The sequence below is a fragment of the Manis javanica genome, chromosome 15, assembly GCF_040802235.1.
Source record: "Manis javanica isolate MJ-LG chromosome 15, MJ_LKY, whole genome shotgun sequence".
NCBI lineage: Eukaryota > Metazoa > Chordata > Mammalia > Pholidota > Manidae > Manis > Manis javanica.
The window spans coordinates 83,179,303-83,197,985 of NC_133170.1; the positions used below are offsets into that span (position 1 = coordinate 83,179,303).

Consider the following 18,683-nt stretch of genomic DNA (forward strand, 5'->3'; position numbering starts at 1 on the left):
CTCCCAGGGACTTCCCACTGCCCACCATACCGCGGCAAGGAAGGAGTCGAGTCTCGGATAAGGCGGAAGGGGATTTAGTTCAGCTGGGGAAAGAAAGGCGTTAGGAGGGGCCCCCCACCTCCACCGGTGCCGGCTCTGGGACGGGGCGTCGGCCCTCAGCGAGGGAGGTACTCCCGGGACACTGAGCACTTCATTCTGTCCCCAAGACTCGGGCAGGGGTGGGTGTCGCGGCCCCGGACCTACAGGTCGCCGCGGTCCGGAGCGCTTTCGGCGGACCTAGCGGGCGCCCGCAGGTACTCGGTAGGAACAGGCTCGTCGGGCGCCGCCTTGCGGTAGAAGCCGAGCTCCTGCACCAGCTCGTTGATCTCCTCACGGGTCATCTCGCTGAGTGGGATTCGCTGAAGAGGGGCGGGGTCAGCGCGCGGGCCCCGCCTCTGTCCCCGCCCCCCGCCGGTCTCCCAGGGCCCTCACCTCCAGTTCCTCGTAGCGGTGGCCCAGCAGCACGAGCTCTGGGTCGGCTCCCGGAAGGTGTTTCATTACCAGGTTGTGACTGGAGATGGCGTTAAGGTGGTGTAGGGGTGGATCGAGACAGGTGGAGTCCCCCGGGGCCTTGCTGATAATGCACAGCAGTGCCCAGGTAGGGCATGGATCCCCGCTTAGACGTGAGAAAATTAGGGTTCAAGCAAGTCAAGGGTCCTCTTCTCTGGGCCTGTGTCTGCGGCAGTCATCACTAGTCAATTTCTCTTGCCAACCAGGGCCCAGCTCAGAATTCCCTGGGCAGTCACTCCCAATCAAGTCCACTTGTCAGATGAAGACCATTTATTATCCCTACCTGCGAAGTTACGTGGAAGGAGATTCTCCCAGATCCCCTCCCTATTCTCCTTTCCCCAGAACAGAAGGATACTAGAATGGGATGTCCTGGGTGACGAAGGCCTTCACCTGGGAAGGAACCAGAGTATCAGACCCCAGGTACCCACGGAAAACTGAAGCCCGGTGAGATCACAGAGGGAGTCAGTGCAGCCCCAGCCAGCCTTCCCAACCCAATCACTGGGACCATGCTGCGCTCCCCCACAAGGGGCTCTGGGGGGACAGACCCTGGGGATCCCTTCCTTCAAGCTCACCTCCTTCAGGCGATTCAGCTGTCATCCCCCGCAGGTCTGGGGGGACAAAATGGGTTAGGTCAGGAGTCCCTCACACCTGCCCCAACCATACCGTCAAGGCCATTTCACACTCATGGTCTAGTTGGATGAGCTGACTATCCCTGTAACAGCAGTTTCCAAGGTGTGGAGATGGAGGCCCCTTGTGGGCGGAAGAACTCTGTATAAGTGGGGAAACTGAGTCCTAGGGACACAGGAAAAGAGGAGCAAGGCCAAAGCCCCAGAGGGTACTTACCAGCTTTGGGATTCTTGCCTGCACACCTGACTGACTGTGGACTCAGTCCTAATGCCCAAGAAAAATGATCACCCTACTCTTCTCAGGCAGTGGAGTCCTGGGCCTGGTCTTTGGCCCCTTGAACCTCAGGGTGGAGGCAGACCAGAAGGAAGCACACAGAACTTCCCTCGGGGGCACCATTAAAGGCACCTGCCATCTGGTCCCTATGCTACCCCATGCAGAGCTGGCCCTCCCTGCCACCTGCCGTCCAGCCTTACAGACCATATGGTTGCCTCCCGGACATGGGAGGATGAAAGGGCCCCTCCCTGCACTTCCTGAGGGGCAGCCACCTCTCAGCAGGCGTCCAGAACCCGGGACCACCCATTCTAGACTTCCCTCCTCCCCAGAGAGGGTCTGTGAAGACCCAAGTCACACAACAAGACGGGGACTCTGGGGAGGAATTTCCTCCCAGGAGAGGACGGGGGGAGGGAAGGCGAGGGGTGCTGGTAATGCAGTTCTCAACCCTCTTCCCTGGCTTTCTCAGGGTGAGGAGAGGCGCCCAGAGAGTCCACCATCCCCAAGCAAGGGGAGAGAGACCAATCGGATCTGGAGTGTGGGAATTCCAGGAAAAAGTAGAGTGATGGGAGGATGGGACGTTGGGCTGCAGAGGACAGGCTCCGGCGTCTTTGGCCAGAGGAAGGGTTAGCAGGCAGGGCTGATGGGTCTGGGGGCCCAAAGTGCGGCCGGATGGGGAACTAGGGAGGGGTTCAGATTTACAGGCCGCAAGATCGGGTGTCTCAGGATTCTAGGGTGGGAGCGCGGGCGTTCTGGGGTTGCGGAGCAAAAGGGATGGCCCGGCGACGAGGGGGTCTTGGGAGCTAGGAGGGTCCTGGGGACGGAGAGGGCGGTGATTCCAAGGCTCTGGGGCCACAGGATTGTGAGGCGGTGGCTCCCGGGGTAGGAGCCGGCGCACTCACCTCCACCCGGGCTCGGGCCAGGCCATGCAGACGGTTCCAGTCGGGCCGGAAGGTGGTGGCGGCGGACGCGAACGCCGCAAGTAGGAGCAGCAGCGCCGGCGGAGGCAGCGGGACGTGCATCGGTGGCCGACCGGAGGCGATCCACGAGCTGAAGGTGAACCGCCCGTCCGCTGCGCCACGTCTGGGCCCGGGGCCTGCCCCGCCCCCGCTCGAGGCCCCGCCCCGCCAGGGACTCGCCCCGAGCTCGGTCTCCACCCCAGGGCCGGCGAGGCGGAGGGGGCCGCTCGCGAGCTCCGGACGGGGCTCGGGCTCCCGCTGGCCAGCAGGCTTTTACTCTCCCAGGCCCGAGAGTCTGCACGCTCCCTCTGCAACCTGACATGCCCCGTCACACCGGCAGGGGGCGCGGGCGGCGCGCGGACAGTCGCGCGAGTTTCTGGGCCAAACACTCGACTTGAAGATGGAGAAACTGAGACCTGGGGAATCTTCGTGTTATTATTTTTCTGGATGAAATTCCCATCTGGGTTTCAATTCAAGCACACATTGTGACGATAGGAATATTACGTGCTCTTTAGGGGCTGGGAGGATAAAAGGGTTAATACACATAAAGCTCTTTACAGTTCCTGCAAAGTGTTCGTTTTCGTCATTTCATTCTTTACCTCATAAAAGCCCATGAATTCCCTTTTGCAGGTTAGCAAACAGGCTTAGGAAGGTAAAACGACTAAGTTGTGGATTTGGGATTTGAACTCAAAACAGCTCTGAGCTCCTCTCACCAAACCAAAGATGACTAAAAGATTCCAGTTTCCATTTTTAAGCCTAAAGCAGACACAACAAATTGAGCACAGTGCTGTTTCTCACTGATTCTAGATGGGGACTCAGAATCCTCAGCATCACACCAAGGCTGCATTACGATTTTCATGTACCCTAGGCATTTTTGCCTTCCTGAGCCCCTTCATCTGGTAAGGAGACATAAAAATTGCTTTTTACAACTGCTTTGCTTTAAAGATTAATATAATACAGGCTGGATTCATGGTTACATATTCACTTCTTTCTTCTGATTTTAAAAGAAATTAAAATCAAAACATTTTCGTGGTCCCCTAAAAGTATCATGGACCCTAGAGACATGCCCTTTGCTTATGCCCAGCTACCCTCCCATTCACTGACTTGATTGTAAAGATATAATACATATTATAAGAAAGGTATGAGACTTAGAGCTGTTATTTAATAACCGCTTTCTATAAATATATGACACTGTAAATATATATAATTGGTTCTTTCCAGACTATTGACACAATAGGTTATGTCTAACACTCTATTTACTACTGTGAAATTATGAATTCATCCAAGCTTGAAGGGCAATTTGACTCAGAAAATCAAAACCCTAAAAGCATTTCTTCTACCCAGTCATTCTAGTTCTCAGAATTTGACCCAAAGTAATCATGAATGAAGGGACCAATTGTTAGGTCAAGACTGTTTATCAAAACACTGTTTATCGTGGTGAAAAACTGGAGACACAATCTAAGCAGGCTACAGCAGGGAATGAATTAAATAAATGATGGTACTTCCATAGGATAGAAAACTGTGTAGTTGTTTAAAATGATATAGCATAATGTTGAATGACATGGAGAATATTCACAATTATGGTATTAAATACCCCCAAAAAAACCCTATGAAACTGTAATATCAGTTGGGAGTTGTGATGCTCTGGGCTGCAAGTCACAGAAACCCCAAGCTAAACTGCTTTACTAAAAGGAATCGGTGGGCTCACATAACAAAATGTCCAGAAGCAAGGAGGGCTTCAGGTGAGGTTTGATCCAGCTGACACAGTCACCAAGACCTGACCTCTCTCCACTCTGCTTTCCATCGTGTCAGTTTATCATTAGGCCAGTTGCCTGCATGGTGTCAAGATGGCTTCCAGCAGTAAATCAGGACCACAGACACATATAATCAAGGGGAAATCATCTTTTTTGGTAACCTCATGGGAGGAAATAAGCTTACTTTCTCAAAACATCTCAGCAAAAGTTTCCTTATATTTCAGTAGTATGTCTGTGACCCAATCATGTGCCTAGGGAAATAGGAAGTGCTCATTGCCTTAACCAGTTGGGACCCATTCCTGAAGCCTGTCAAACAATATGGACTGCAATGGATGTTGTGGAGGCGATAGAATACCCTACCAATTTTATAAAATTGGTATATATTAATATATATGTCTAGACCAAAGAACAAAACCTAGAAGAAAACAACCCAGTAAGAGAAAATGGTCATCTCTTGTTAGATGAAATTTATGTGATTTTTTTCTCCTTTATAATTTTATTCTGTATTTTCTATAATAAATATTAATTACCTAAACACAAACAGTAACCTCTGTTTACAAAGATAATGGGACATACACCGTGGGTTCCCTCTGCCCTACCCTATTCCCTAGCAGGGGCTTCCGAGAGACTGAAGCCAGAGGCCCCATGGAGCCTGTGGTTTTTCTGCTGACAGAGCCAAACCTCAGTGTCCCATGGGCTCAAGTTGTTCACTGGACAGATGCCACCAAACCACTCTCATTGCATTAACCTGGACACAGCAGCCTGGAGGGCCACAGTCTGGGCTGTTGAGGGTGGACTAGCCAGCCAGTGAAACCAGTGGTAGAGACACTCCACAACAGTACCGGGAACATTCTGGCATCAGCAGCCATGGGAGGTCCAGGATCGACCAGAACAGATCTCTGCTCATCATCCATGCCCTGTGTGGCAGCTGTAATCTAGGCCAGCAGCCTTGCTCAGGTGGGACTGGCTTTGTAGTTTAGTTTGTGATGGGGCAGGCTCACAAAGGGTCAAGATCAGCCCTTCGTCTAAGGCCAGGTTTAGAACTGACTTAAGGCTCAATCAATGATCGGTCTTGGACCTCAGTCTGTGACCAAGACCAAGGCTCAGTCTGTAACTCTGCTCAAGGCTCCATCTCTGACCAGATTCAATGCACAGTCTGAGGTCAGGGCTCAGTGTGTGTGACCAGAGTTGTGTGACACAGGGTCAGAGCTCAATTTGAGGTCAGAGTTCAGGCAGTGATTAGGCTCAGGCCTCAGTCTATGACCAAGCTCAGGGCTCAGTCACCACCAGGTTCAGGTTCAGAGTTCAGTTAATGCAGACTTGAAGCTCAGTATAGACCTGGGATTGAGGCTCCGACTAAATCAAGGGTTAGTCTGGACTAAGGTTAGAGTTTGGTCTGTGACTATGGCTCAGTCTTAGGCTAGGATGAGGGCCCTTAATGTGGGTGTGGAGCCAAGGTCTTAAGTTAGGCTAAGACTCAGGAAGGCTTAGATCAGACTCAGTACATGACTAGAATCATGACTAGGGCTCAGTCTCAAGCCATGGTCAGAGCTCAGTCTAGAGCTGGGATAGAGGCTCAGTCTTAGCATGAGATCAGGACTCAGTCAACACCAAGATCAGGGCTCAAGATGGATCTAAGGTCAACGCCAATGTTTAGTCTAGCCCTCTGCTCTATTTTGAATGCCAATAAGGAAGTTTCTGGAGACATGGGAGCCCAGCACAGGTCAGTGTGCAAGAAATGAGAGCCCCCAAGCAAGCTTATATTCTTTCAGTAAACCTCACCTTGCCTGTGGAAGCCCGATGTCCTAGAGCCTTCTAACCTACATGGCGCCACCGCCCGAGATCCCCTCGCACCAGAATAAAAATAGCTGCTCACTTCAGAGCAGCTGACAGCGGGTGCCAGGCTGCCTGGGAGGAGAGGGAGCTGAGGAGAGGGAGGGGGGATCCTGAGCTCAGCCCCAGCTGTGTGACCTTGGGAGAGTCACTCCTCCTCCTTGAATCCATTTCCTGGGGGGCAGAATGAGAGGTAAGAATGACACCTGCCCCTCAGGTGAGAATGAGGGGTCAGTGACATAACATATGGCACTTGGTACCAACAAGGAACCTTGGAGTGAAGTCCTGGGAAGAGAAACCCTCCTCCATGCTCCATATACTTTCTCCTCCAGGAAGCCTTTCCTGCTATGTACCTCTGCCATCATGGCACCATACCCTCCAGCACCCTGCACATCTCAAGACGTTCCTCAACTAGTGGCCACAGTGTGACCTCCCTCAGGGTGGGCCTAGGTCATGGTGACCGAGGAGCGGAAGGAAGGAGGACAGACCCTTCTGTACCATTTCCATCCATAGGTGTCCCTGGGAGGTTGAGGAAGAGGAGAAGGAAAGAGGAAGGAGAAAGTCTCTCTCTTTTTCCTTTCGTGGTGGATTTACTCTGAGCCAAAGAACCCAGAAAGCACGTTTCCAAATTTTGCATAGTTTCACAGCCAGAACATTCCACATTCCATACCTTTGCACCTGCTGTTCTGTCTGCTTCCCTGGGCATTTTTTCTCCTTTCCATTTGGCATCACGGATGCTCTTTCAAGGAAGGGATTCAACCGCCATCCCTGCAGGGGGAAGTTATCCACTATGTCCCTGGGAACCCCATGCTCTTCCCCTGCGGGTTGTGTAATGCCTAGGCCTCAGTTTCTCCCTCTGTCAGTGGGGATCTCATCACCAACCTCAAAGAGTTACTATGGAAAGTAACTGAGATAAGTTGGCAACCGCCAGTTCTCTCCTTTCCTATCCCTGACCCAAAAGCCCTGATAGGTAGCACAAAGAGCTTCCAGAAGGCTGGACAAGACGTACCCTCTGCCTCAGTACACCAGCCTCCACCCCCCAGAGTGAGAGAATGGAGGGAGCCAGGAGGGGCCTCGGGAAACAGCCGTCTCCAGGGGGGCGGTTCTCCCTGGCAGCTGCCCCCAGACTGCCGCCCTGAGCCCCAGAGCCTGTTATCAACCTTCTTAGTCATCACACTTAGAGCTCAAATATAGCTCTTACCCCGCTCCCTTCTCAGCTGGGGTCCGCCCCCCGCCCCCTTCCCCCGGCAAGGCCATGTCTGGGTCTCAGAGCCCCCCTCCCTTCCCCCGAAGGAATGTGACCACGCTGGGCTTCAGTTTCAGCATCCACCAAATGGATCGCTTGGAGTAGATGATGTTGATGAGGATGGAGATCCTGATGATGGTACCTCCAGGACAGCTGCCCTCACTGAGAGCTTGGTCTGCGCTGAGCTCTGTCCCACACACTTCTAATGTAGTACATTGTTGAATCTTCACACCGACCTTAGGACGTATCTACTGTTCTCATCTCCTTTACACAAATCAGGAATCTGGGAAGGGACCTCCCCAGGTAAGTCAGTGGCAGGGTCAGAAACAAAGTCCCTGACAGGATCTGGGCTCAGGGACAGGAGACAATGGGCAGTCCCGGGCTGCCCCGCTGGGGCAGAGGTGGTCTCTGCACACTCATCTGCATGACATTTGCCTGGCTTGCAAAGGGCACTGATGCCCTGTCTGCCCCAGATGGCTGAGCCCGAGGAGTGGTCTCAGGGACCTGGATCTGGACCACTTCCAGGAACGCAGGGGAAGCCCCATGCTCTTGGTGGCCTCTTTTCTCATTTGTAAAATAGGAGTCAGAGGGCTGGGCAGGGTCATTTCAAATTTCCTTTCCTTCTCGGGTGGCCTGTCAGCCCCCCAATTCCATCATGATAATTATGCACATTATCATCTCCACTACTACAGTCTCCTCCCCCTTCACCACTGTTATCACCTGCACCATCACCACCCCAAAACCTTTTTACCTGAGAGCCCTAATATAGCCTGGGTCTCTGCCCCTCCAAATTGACACTGGCTGGGAAACAGAGACTAGACCCAGAGTCAAACAGAGCTGAAAGCCCATCCAGAAGAGGGGGATGAGGCATCTGTCCATGTGACCTTCGGGTAGGGTACCACCCCACAAGCCCAGGAGGCTGCAGAGGTGAACTCTGGGCACAACATTCTGAACGTCTTCTTCCTAAACTGAGTGAGAGCGCTCCTCTCTAAGAAATCCAGTAGTTCTGATTTCAAGGACCATTTAGCAGCTAAGAGAGCAGGGAGGAGGCAGAAACGGAGGGCCCGCAGCGATCCCTGCCCGGATCTGAACCTTGTCACTCATTCACTCTTCTCATTCATATCGATTCATTCAGTCATCAAACCCTTTCTTAGGCCTGTTGGAGACCAGGGTCCTGGCCAAAGAAGTTCACAGGCCTGACCCTTACCGACTGCTCCCCCATTGCTGGGCCTTTCTGTGCCCTAGTTCCCTCCCCCAGATGCCCCATCTGACTCACACAGGGCCTGAGAGCTCCCTGTCCTTACTGAAACTCAGGAGGTCTCCCCAGGTCACCAGGTGACCTTGAGCGAGTCCCTCTCCCAGACCACACCCAGTGAGTTCTGGAGAGAGGAAAGCTGAGAGGAGCCAGGCTGGGATAGGCCTGGCTGTGAGGACGTCCCAGGGCGGCAGTGAGACGGGCTGCCGAAGAGCGCAGTGGGTTGGGGGTGGGGGGGCGGTCAGTGCTGAGGTTAAGATGGAAAAGGACTCCAGCGGCTGGAGCCTGAGTGTCTGGTCTCTGGGAAGAGGAGGATAGAGCCAGGCAGGGGGCGGGCACCAGAGCCTGAAAATGGGGCAAGGGTGGGGGCCAAGGCCAGTCCCAAGCTGGCAAGGAACCAAGAAGGTCACAGGCTCAGGGCAGGGCCCCAGGTGTCTCTGAGGCCCTGGAGAGGGTGCTGACCTCTGAGCTACCCGTTTCTACTTACTCTCAGGTGTGTCGATGCTCCTCCCCTCAGCAAGGGCTGGTCAGGCCCACCGGTGGCAGGTGAGGACAGACTGCCTCCTCCGTGCTGCTGTTTGGGACCCAGGCCAAGTCAACAGGCACACTCCCCACCCCACCTCACAGCTGTTCCAGCCTCAGCAGCCAACTGAAGGGAGTAGGCCACCTTGCTTTGGCCACCTCTAGGCCGGGAAGCGGGTGCCTGTGCCTTTAAATTCTCAGCAGGTTGAAACGGCTGGTGACATCACTGGTTCCCGGGTGCTGAGGAGCTGGAGCCGGAGCCTCAGGGTGCCCCGGCTGCTGGGGGCTGCAGACATGGAGGGCCAGAACAGCAGTGGCAGCAGGAAGCTGGGGGCCCGGCCTGGCCTGGGCACCCTGCCCATTCCCCATGGGGTTTCCCAAGCTGGGGCAGCCTCCAAGGTAAGACCCCTAAAACCTAGTCCCCCTTTCCCTGATCCTTGGTCCCACCCCCACACATACACAAACTGCAGGCACCTTGGTATCCCTGACTGAGGGGCTGGCACTGCCAACAAAGCAGGGACTGGGTGAACAGGGCACCCTAGGGGCTGAGGGGGGCAATGGGACACCCAGGGAGAGATGGAGTTTAGCCACCTCTATCATCCCACAGGAGAGCCCTGGACCGGGTGTCAGGGACCTAGCTGTGCTCCAGCTTTACTGTGTGACCTTGGGCAAGTTGCTTGTCCTCTCTGAGCCATTGCAAAATGAGGAGGCTTGTCCCTGAAGACTAAAACTGTGACATCTGGGATGTCTAAGTTGTTAGCGCTGGAGGCGGAGTGGTGGTTGGAGGGGGGGCACACTTAAAGCCAAAATGCAACCTCAAAGAACTGAGTTCGGGGAAGGAAGTGGAGGCAGAGTTTCTTGTTCTCTGAACCGAGGACTCAGGACACAGACAGAATTGCACCTCTGGAGGCAGGGATGGGGCCACCCCAGGGTGAGTGTAAACCTTCTGCCCTCCCTGACAAAGGACACTTTATTCTGTCTTCTGGAGACAGAGACATCAGAAACAGGACAGATGGGAAAGGGGAAGGAGGTTCCTGCTGGGTCCTGCACCCCTCCCCCCTCCCCACCTGCCAGAGGAAAAGATGGTACCTGCTTGCCTGTCCTCAAAGGTGGGGGAGAGGGTGAAGAAGGGAAGAAGATACAACTTACTTGGGCACAGAGAGGTGCGATACCACAATCAACAGAATCTCGGACTTACTCTGAATGTTAGACTCACACTTGGCAATGATGGACTATTCCACGGAACTCAAATGAAATCTTAGGAAGTGTTGGGCTCATAAATGCAGAGAGTATGAGCACAAGGCTTCCTAGAGACCAGGTGTGGCCAGGCACCCTTTACCAAGTTCCTTCATTTTACAGATAGGGAAACTGAGGCCCTGGGCAGAGAGGTTCTTGCCTAAGGTCACTTGGAGCTGGGGTTGGAATTGACAGAGCCAGTGCTCCTGCAGGGAGCTCTGAGAATGGGTGGGAAGGACAGAGAGGGCTGTTGCCACAGAGTTTGGGATGTTTATCAGGGTTGGGGGAACCTGAGAGTTTCTGGACATTGTGGAGGAAGGGAGGGGTATTTAACAGGATGGACCCAGGGCGTCCAAAGTGGGCAGATCTGGGGTGTCAGGTCAGTAGAGCCTTACCAAGGAGCAGCAGGGACTCCAGGGGGTGGTGCCCAGGAAGCTGCCCAAGGCACCCAACAATCTAGAGTGGCCAGGGAGTGGGTGCCAGGCAGGAAGGCAAAGAGAGAACCCTTGGATTTAGGCTCACACTCTGCCTTTTTTTTTTTTTTTGAGAGGGCATCTCTCATATTTATTGATCAAATGGTTGTTAACAACAATAAAATTCTGTATAGGGGACTCAATGCTCAATGCACAATCATTAATCCACCCCCAGCCTAATTCTCGTCAGTCTCCAATCTTCTGAAGCATAACGAACAAGTTCTTACATGGTCACACTCTGCCTTTTATGAGTCGGGGGTGTCTTAGTTTCACACTTAAAAGAGGTGTCAGACCTGAGGGAAAGGACAGGGTTCTGTGTCCTGTTGCCTCCAAAAGAGAAGTTGATTTGCAGCAGAATGGACTGAGGTGAGAAATTTAGAAGAACTTTTGGAAAGATGTGCCTTTCTTAGCTAGATAGAGTCGGCTGGGGTCTATAGGGAAGTTGGGGCACAACCCCCTGGCCAGGGTTACCCCGAGTCTTTGGCTTGTCCTCTACAAGGTGGATTCAAGTGTTCAGCTCCCACCAAAGAAGAATGCAGCTGCAGTGCCCTTGGAACCAAGGTTGGCTCTGGCACCCGTGGGGCCACGAACAGCTATGCCACCTTCAGAAGGGCCAAGGCTGGCTCTGGCATCTCCCCGACCCATCCTGGCTCCACTGTCTACCCGTAGAGGACAGAAAACAATACCTGCCCACTGCAGCTCCAGCCTGGCCCCAACATCTGTGGGCCAGTTGGTGATGTCTGCCTCGGCTGGACCGAAGCCTCCGCCAGTGACCTCCGGCTCAGTCCTGGCTCCAACATCCCTGGGACAGCTGGGGATGTCTGCCTCGGCTGGGTCGAGGCCTCCCCAAGCTACTCTGGGGCCTGGGATGGCTCCAACATCCAAGGACCAGAAGCAGGTGCCACCTGCTTCTGTGGGACCCAAGCCAGCACTGGCTGCTTCAGGCCTGAGCCTGGCCCTAGCATCTGAAGAGCAGCCCCCACATCCCCCCTCCCCCTCCTCCCCAGTGCCCAGTCCAGTTCTGTCACCCTCTCAGGAACAGGCCCTGGCTGCTGCACCCACACCACCAGCCCTAGCCTCTGAGGGAGGGACACCAGCTAAACAGAGGAATGCTCCCACCCCTAGACCTCCCCCTGTCTCTGAAGAGCATCTCCAGCCTCCAGCTCAGGCATCTAGTCCCGTGGGTGCCCCATCTTTGATCCAATCCCCTCCGGACCCCCGGTTCTCCTCTTGCTTCAGAGCCCGGCCTGAGGCCCCTCGCAGCAGCCCTGAGGATCCTATCCTGCCCCAGCCACCCCAGACCCTGCCTCTGGATGTGGGCCAGGGCCCTCCGGAGCCTGCCACCCGCTCTCCAGGACTTCTGTCCCCCACCTTCCGACCAGGGGCCCCCTCAGCCCAGACCATGCCCCCACCTCTCCCCAAGCCACCTCGGTCTCCCAGCCGCTCCCCCAGCCACTCCCCCTGTGTCCCACCAGCCCCTGAGGTGGCCATCCCCAAGCCTGGCACCCAGGGTGTAGGGGCTTATGGGCACCTGAGCCCCAGCCTTCAGCCCCGAGAAACGCCAATCCCAGTCTCCACCTCCCCTTCCAAATCCACCTCGTCATCCACCTCTTGGTCAGCCCAGCCTACCTGCAAGAGTGACCCCGGCTTCTGGTGAGTAGGCCCTCTCCCAAGAAGGACTGCTGGGGCTCGAGCTCTAAGTCTAACCCTCCTTCCAAGGTGGCTTGCCCTACTTTGCCCATTTCCCTCCCTGAGGAAGATTCCTTGGGAATGCTGGGCCTACTCTGGGGCCCCCAGAAGACAGCATCCCCTCCTAGAGACTGGCGCACCCTTGCCGCAGGTGATCTGCCCTGGGAGAGCCTGGCGGGCCTGGGGCCTGGGCCCACTGTAGGTCCTTCTGAGGCTTACACTGACCCCTGCCTCACTTTATTTCCCCAGGAAGAGCCTTGTGGAGGGGGGCTGAGGATGAGTGGTGCCCAGGGTAACCCCTCCTATACTCCGCCCCCAGGATCACTGTGGTCACATGGAACGTGGGCAGTGCCATGCCCCCCGATGACATCACATCCCTCCTCCACCTGGGCAGTGCCAGCAATGACGGTGATGGGGCAGACATGATCGCCATAGGGTAAGGGGACTGGGCGCAGGACCCCCTGGTGAGCCCCTCATACCTTCCCGACTTCTCCCATGGGAAGGGCTTCCAGGTCACCCCCCAAACTGACAGCCGCCTCAACCCCCACCCTCAGGTTGCAGGAAGTGAACTCCATGATCAGCAAGCGGCTCAAGGATGCCCTTTTCACGGACCAATGGAGCGAGATCTTCATGGATGCTCTGGGGCCCTTCAACTTCGTGCTGGTAACTCTTCCCTCGGTCGCTGGAAGGGAGGAGACAGCCCCGGACTCCCCAGCTCTGCCTGGACTCTCTGTGGGGCGTGCTGGGCCTCGGCTGCCGGGTCTGCGATAGGGCGGGCTGGAAGAGGAGGCGGCTGGGGGTTGTGTCCCGTCTCCCACCGCGTCGCCTCCGCCGCAGGTGAGCACTGTGAGGATGCAGGGCGTCATCCTGCTGCTGTTCGCCAAGTACTACCACCTGCCCTTCCTGAAGGACGTGCAGACGGACTGCACGCGCACCGGCCTGGGTGGCTACTGGGTGAGTGAGGGAGAGGGCGAGGGCGAGGAAGGGGCCGCGGCCCGCACTAGGGATTCTATAGATTGGGCCTCCAGGCCCGGGACCGTCAAGGGCCCCTCCCCACGCCCCACACCTTACTCCGAGGCCCGCCTCTTCCCACCCCCGACCGACACCTGACCTCATTTCTAGGCCTCGCCCCCTTTCTGTCCCGGCGCCATCCCGGTGTTCAGCCCCTTTCCCTAGAACGCCTTCCTCGATGAGCCTCCTCCAGGGGCTGGCGGGCCTCACCCCGCTACGCCCCGCCCGGTGCCTCTGTCCCTGGGCCGGGGCTCGCCCGTGACCTGCCCGACCTTGCCTCCCAAGGGCAACAAGGGTGGAGTGAGCGTGCGACTGGCGGCCTTCGGGCACATGCTCTGCTTCTTGAACTGCCACTTGCCGGCGCATATGGACAAGGCGGAGCAACGCAAGGACAACTTTCAGACCATTCTCAGCCTTCAGCAATTCCAGGGGCCAGGGGCACAAGGCATCCTGGATCACGAGTACGGGCCGGGGAGGGGCCAAATGGAGCTTGGGCGGGGCTTGGGAAGGAGGGTGGGCCTCAGAGGCGAGTCCGGGAAAACTTGCTGCAGGGAGACTGAGTACCCGCATGGGGGTGCCTTGTGGGGAGAGGGGGGCCCATGAGGGTGGGTGACCACACACGTGACATCTAGGAACACGAATGCAGGTATATTGGGAGGGGGCGGAGCCTTCAGAGTGTAGCTTTGCTGAGGGGCAGAGCCTCGCCGAGGGTTGGAACCCGACTTTGAGCTGGATCTGCAGCCCCGCCCCCTGCTGCTCGGCGGGCTGGAGGCTCATCTGCCACCCACCCCCCGCATCGCTAGGGGCAACCTGTGCTGCCGCGTTGGATCGTGATCTGGGGAGTGATCTGGGTGGGGCTCTTCCACCCCACGGACCCCGCTGACCCTCACCCCCAAACAGCCTTGTGTTCTGGTTCGGGGACCTGAACTTCCGGATCGAGAGCTATGACCTGCACTTCGTCAAGTTTGCCATCGACAGCGACCAACTCCACCAGCTCTGGGAGAAGGACCAGGTGCGGAATCCCAGCCTGCGCCCCAAATCCCCAAGCACACAGAGCATGACCCAAGACACATCTGTCCCCTAGGCTCTGGTCCTGCCCTGCCCAAGCTGTTGTCCAATTCTGCCCTTCTGGACCCTCACAGCTCAACATGGCCAAGAACACCTGGCCCATCCTGAAGGGCTTCCAGGAGGGGCCCCTCAACTTTGCACCCACCTTCAAGTTTGATGTGGGTACTAACAAATACGATACCAGGTGAGCTCAGCACTGGGGTGAGGAGGGGACGTGGGCTGAGGTCTTCTGGATATAGGAGACAAGGAAGAGGGGCAGGAAGCAAGGCTGGGGTCTGTGCCTCGACCCCCAACCCCTGAAACTCGGACGACCCCCGCCCACCGCAGTGCCAAGAAGCGGAAGCCGGCCTGGACAGATCGTATCTTGTGGAAAGTCAAGGCTCCAGTTGGGGGTCCCAGCCCCTCAGGACGGGAGAGCCATCGACTCCAGGTGACCCAGCACAGCTATCGCAGCCACATGGAATACACAGTTAGTGACCACAAGCCAGTGGCTGCCCAGTTTGTCCTGCAGGTGAGTCCCGGCCTCAGCATCCCACAGTCCACTGGTAACCCCTGCACCGCCCTCAGCAGCATCTGTTCACTGAAGCAGAGTGGGAGGTTTATGATCTCCATTTTCAGATGGAGAAACTAAGGCTCAGAGACATAGCATTCACTCACTCAGGATCACACAGCTAGTAAAGGAAAGAGGATTTGAACCCAGGCTAGTCTGATTTCAGAGTCCATGCCTTTTCCACTTATCACTAACTCCCTTTGAGAAAGGTTTAGGGTTAGCTTATGTTAAAATTCATGTGTATAAGACCAGCAAAGTCAAATCAAAATCTTTATTCAAATCCTATGTAGCATTCATTCATATTTTTATTTATTTACCATCCTATCACATGCCAGACACTGTAAGAGTGAGGTAGTGATGGGGAAGGGGGAATATAGAGAGAAAAAATACAGAGCTCAACTCTAGATAATTATTATAATTTAGCATTGTGTTTAGGATTGAGGTCCCTGGTTGCCAAAATATAAAGGAGGAATCCTAAAATGTTAGAACCAGACCTGGGAGACTGTGTAGTCTGACTCTTTTTGTGTGGGGAAACTGAGGCTCCTAGTGGGGTAGGCATGTGCCCCAAACTGCATGCAGGCTCAGCAGCAGAGTGGGGTAGATCCCATCTTTCCAGTCCTGAAACCCAACTCTGGGCTCTCAAATTCTCTTGATCTGATAAGAGGAATCCCTGAGGGCCGAGAATGTTTTCCCTGGTAACTTTGTCATGTGATCAGTCAGTGGGACATTGGCCAACATCCTCGGCTGGGAATGGAAATCTGCCCACGTCTGGCCTTCCGTGACCTTCGGAAAAAGGCATGGGCTTGAGGTTTAACCATCAATCAGGGGCCTCACCTAGAACCACTCCTTTTGGTGCCCTATCCTGACCTTCCTTCCTTGTCCAGAACTCTGACCCTTATACTATATTACCTGTTGTAGGGCCCTTTACGTATGTCACCCCTTTGAATGCCTTAGTAGGCCCTGAGATGTCCAAATTCTCCTCCCAGTTTTACTGGGAAGGAAACTGAGGCTCAGGGAGCTTAAGTCTCTTACCCAAAGCAACACACCCAGAATAGCTCTCAGCGGGAGTTTTGACCCTGCAAGGCCCTGGAGGCATTTCCAAGCGCTCACCCTGGCCTCACCCTGGCCGGACCTGCTGTGTGGAACCCAGGGAGAGGATGTGCTGGGTTTTTTTTGGAGCAAAGTGGCTCTGAGCTGAGGAGGGAGAGAAACCTGAAACCAGATAAACAGGAGCAGACAAAAGCCTGAGGCTGGCACCCCCTGAGTCCTTCCCTGGGGGACAGAGGTAGGGCCAATACCTAGCCACCTGCCACCCAGCAGCCCTACCCATGGGGGTGACACCCTGTTTGGCCTGGGATGACCCTAGGAGGAGGATACTCATGATTATAATTTGTCTTCATGGGCTGATTGCACAGTAACAGCCACCCTCTTAGTACAGGTGGGAAAACTGAGTCTTGGGATGGCTAGCGGCTCACCTGAAGTCACAAAGCGAGTGAGTAGCAGAGCCTGGGAGTGAACTGAGGCCTCCAGCCTTCTACCCAGGACTCTTCTTGCCCACCCAGGGCTGTTTAGCTTACCCCAGAATATCCACTGCATCATGTCTCCCTAGCATATAAGCAGATCATTCATTGAGCACCCACTGTGCACTGGGACATTTATGAGATGCTTTACAAACTTTTGGAATCTGCAGAACAACCCCAAGAGTTAAATAAGATCATCCAAGTTCAGACAAGAGCCCTGGCACAGAGGTCAAGAAACTCATCCAGGGCCACACAGCCTGTCAACGGCAGAGCTAGGGCCAAATCCACTGTCTCCTAGCTTTAAAGCTGTGTGCTCCCTCACTCCCTAAGGGAGCTATGGCAGAAAGAGCCCTGCGCTGGGAGGCAGGCAGCCTGGCCTTTATCCTAGACCTGTTGTTCTGCCTCAGATCCCCAGTCTGGGCAGTGGCTTCAGAGGCCCTTCATCTCAGCTGGTTTGTGTTGACAAAGGACCAAGGGCCCTACGTGCACGGGATACTAGAGGGCCTCCCCTGATGCTGCCCCTGCCCCAGTTTGCCTTCAGGGATGATGTGCCCCTGGTGCGGCTGGAGGTGGCAGACGAGTGGGTGCGGCCGGAGCAGGCTGTGGTGAGGTACCGCATAGAAACGGTGTTCGCCCGCAGCTCTTGGGACTGGATCGGCTTGTACCGGGTGAGAAGGGCAGGGTGGCCAGTGACTTGGGGAAGGAAGGGCCTGGAGGAGTAGGCGGGTGCCCAGGTGGGGTCACTGACTTCTCCAGAGTTCAGTGCCACACCAAGAGGCTGTTGGTGTCAGGGGTCACAGCTCCGGTTCCTCTCGCCCCAGGTGGGTTTCCGTCACTGCAAGGACTACGTGGCGTATGTCTGGGCCAAACATGAGGATATGGATGGGAACATCTACCAGGTACTTAGGAGAGGGGGAGAGTGGGAGGAAGTGTTCATTGCCCTTGGGGTTCAGGGCTCGGTTTGGGGGGTCCTGTGGCTGCCTCCCTGACCACAACCTGGCTATACCCTTGGGCCCCCCAGGTGACATTCAGTGAGGAGTCACTGCCCAAGGGCCATGGAGACTTCATCCTGGGCTATTACAGCCACACCCACAGCATCCTCATTGGTGTCACTGAGCCCTTCCAGGTGAGTAGGCCAGTCTTCAGGGTGGCGGGTAGGGGTGAGTGAAAAGACTCCGTTTAAATGCCACAGCCTCTGTATTCTGCTCCAAGACCTCCTGAAAATAGCCTGACCTTCTTGCATCTGCCCACGGGGAGGGTTGGCGTGTTCCAAGTTCAGCGGCTGGTTGGGGAGTGAGGCACCCTGGTGACCAGCCTTTCCCCCAGATCTCGCTGCCTGCCTCAGAGTTGGCCAGCAGCAGCACAGACAGCTCGAGTGCCAGCTCAGAGGACGAGGATGACAGCACCCTGGAGCTGCTTGCACCCAAGTCCCGCAGCCCCAGCCCTGGCAAGTCCAAGCGACACCGTAGCCGTAGCCCGGGCCTGGCCCGCTTCCCTGGCCTCGCCCTTCGGCCTTCATCTCGTGACCGCCGTGGTACCAGCCGCAGCCCCTCGCCCCAGAGCCATCGCCTGCCCCGGGTGGGCCCCAATAGGAGCAATGATGGCAGTAGCCGGGGAAGTAGTGAGGAGGGACCCTCTGGGCTGCCTGGTCCCTGGGCCTTCCCGCCACCTGTGCCTCGAAGTCTGGGCTTGCTGCCTGCCTTGCGCCTGGAGACTGTAGACCTCAGTGGTGGCAGCTCCTGGGGACCTGATCAGGAGACCCCAGCCCCCAGCAGCCTGTCTCCTAGTCCCCAGGGCCAGCAGAGGCTGGAGGAAGGGGGCCTGGGGCCCTGAGGCTGGGGTAGGCAGGTGGGCCCAGGTAGCCCCCACTCTGTCCCAATCTTCTGCAAACCCACCTGCCTCCCTCTTGCTACTGTTCCAGCTTAATCTACACCTGCCACTCTCTCCTGGCCAGGGGTGGCCATCTGGGGTCCCCCAAACTCGGTCCTGGCACCTCAGCTGTGACAATCAGCAAAGCCCTATCTGGCTCCCATCCGGGATGGGGAGGAAGAGGCAATCCTGGAGGTCACCAACTAGGGATTAAATTCTCCAGCATCACTTCCTGACTCCTTCCTGACTTGT

The 18,683-nt window shown here is 55.8% G+C and overlaps 2 protein-coding genes across 4 annotated transcripts; one reads left to right on the forward strand and one right to left on the reverse strand.

The window, feature by feature from the left end:
- Nucleotides 1-58: 58 nt before the first annotated feature.
- Nucleotides 59-2,658, reverse strand: SELENOM (selenoprotein M). The gene is made up of 5 exons (XM_017644275.3): nucleotides 2,349-2,658; nucleotides 1,122-1,157; nucleotides 905-939; nucleotides 472-550; nucleotides 59-398 (listed from the first exon to the last, which is right to left on the reverse strand). The coding sequence occupies exons 1-5, from the start codon at nucleotides 2,466-2,468 to the stop codon at nucleotides 240-242; spliced, it is 429 nt and encodes a 142-aa protein (XP_017499764.1). The 5' UTR covers nucleotides 2,469-2,658; the 3' UTR covers nucleotides 59-239.
- Nucleotides 2,659-8,802: 6,144 nt separating this feature from the next.
- Nucleotides 8,803-18,659, forward strand: INPP5J (inositol polyphosphate-5-phosphatase J). Of its 3 annotated transcripts, none has more exons than XM_073223379.1 (13): nucleotides 8,803-9,414; nucleotides 11,224-12,377; nucleotides 12,733-12,849; nucleotides 12,968-13,076; nucleotides 13,251-13,367; nucleotides 13,710-13,885; nucleotides 14,325-14,436; nucleotides 14,567-14,676; nucleotides 14,820-15,003; nucleotides 16,970-17,230; nucleotides 17,384-17,461; nucleotides 17,584-17,688; nucleotides 17,889-18,659. In XM_073223379.1, exons 1-13 carry the CDS (start codon nucleotides 9,310-9,312, stop codon nucleotides 18,393-18,395), a joined length of 3,135 nt encoding a protein of 1,044 aa, XP_073079480.1. In that variant the 5' UTR covers nucleotides 8,803-9,309; the 3' UTR covers nucleotides 18,396-18,659. The 3 variants fall into 3 exon arrangements, with proteins under 3 accessions (XP_073079480.1, XP_017499761.3, XP_017499760.3); XM_017644271.3 differs by having other exon boundaries at nucleotides 8,807-9,414; nucleotides 17,093-17,230; XM_017644272.3 differs by lacking the exon at nucleotides 16,970-17,230 and having other exon boundaries at nucleotides 8,804-9,414.
- The last annotated feature ends 24 nt before the right edge of the window (nucleotides 18,660-18,683 follow it).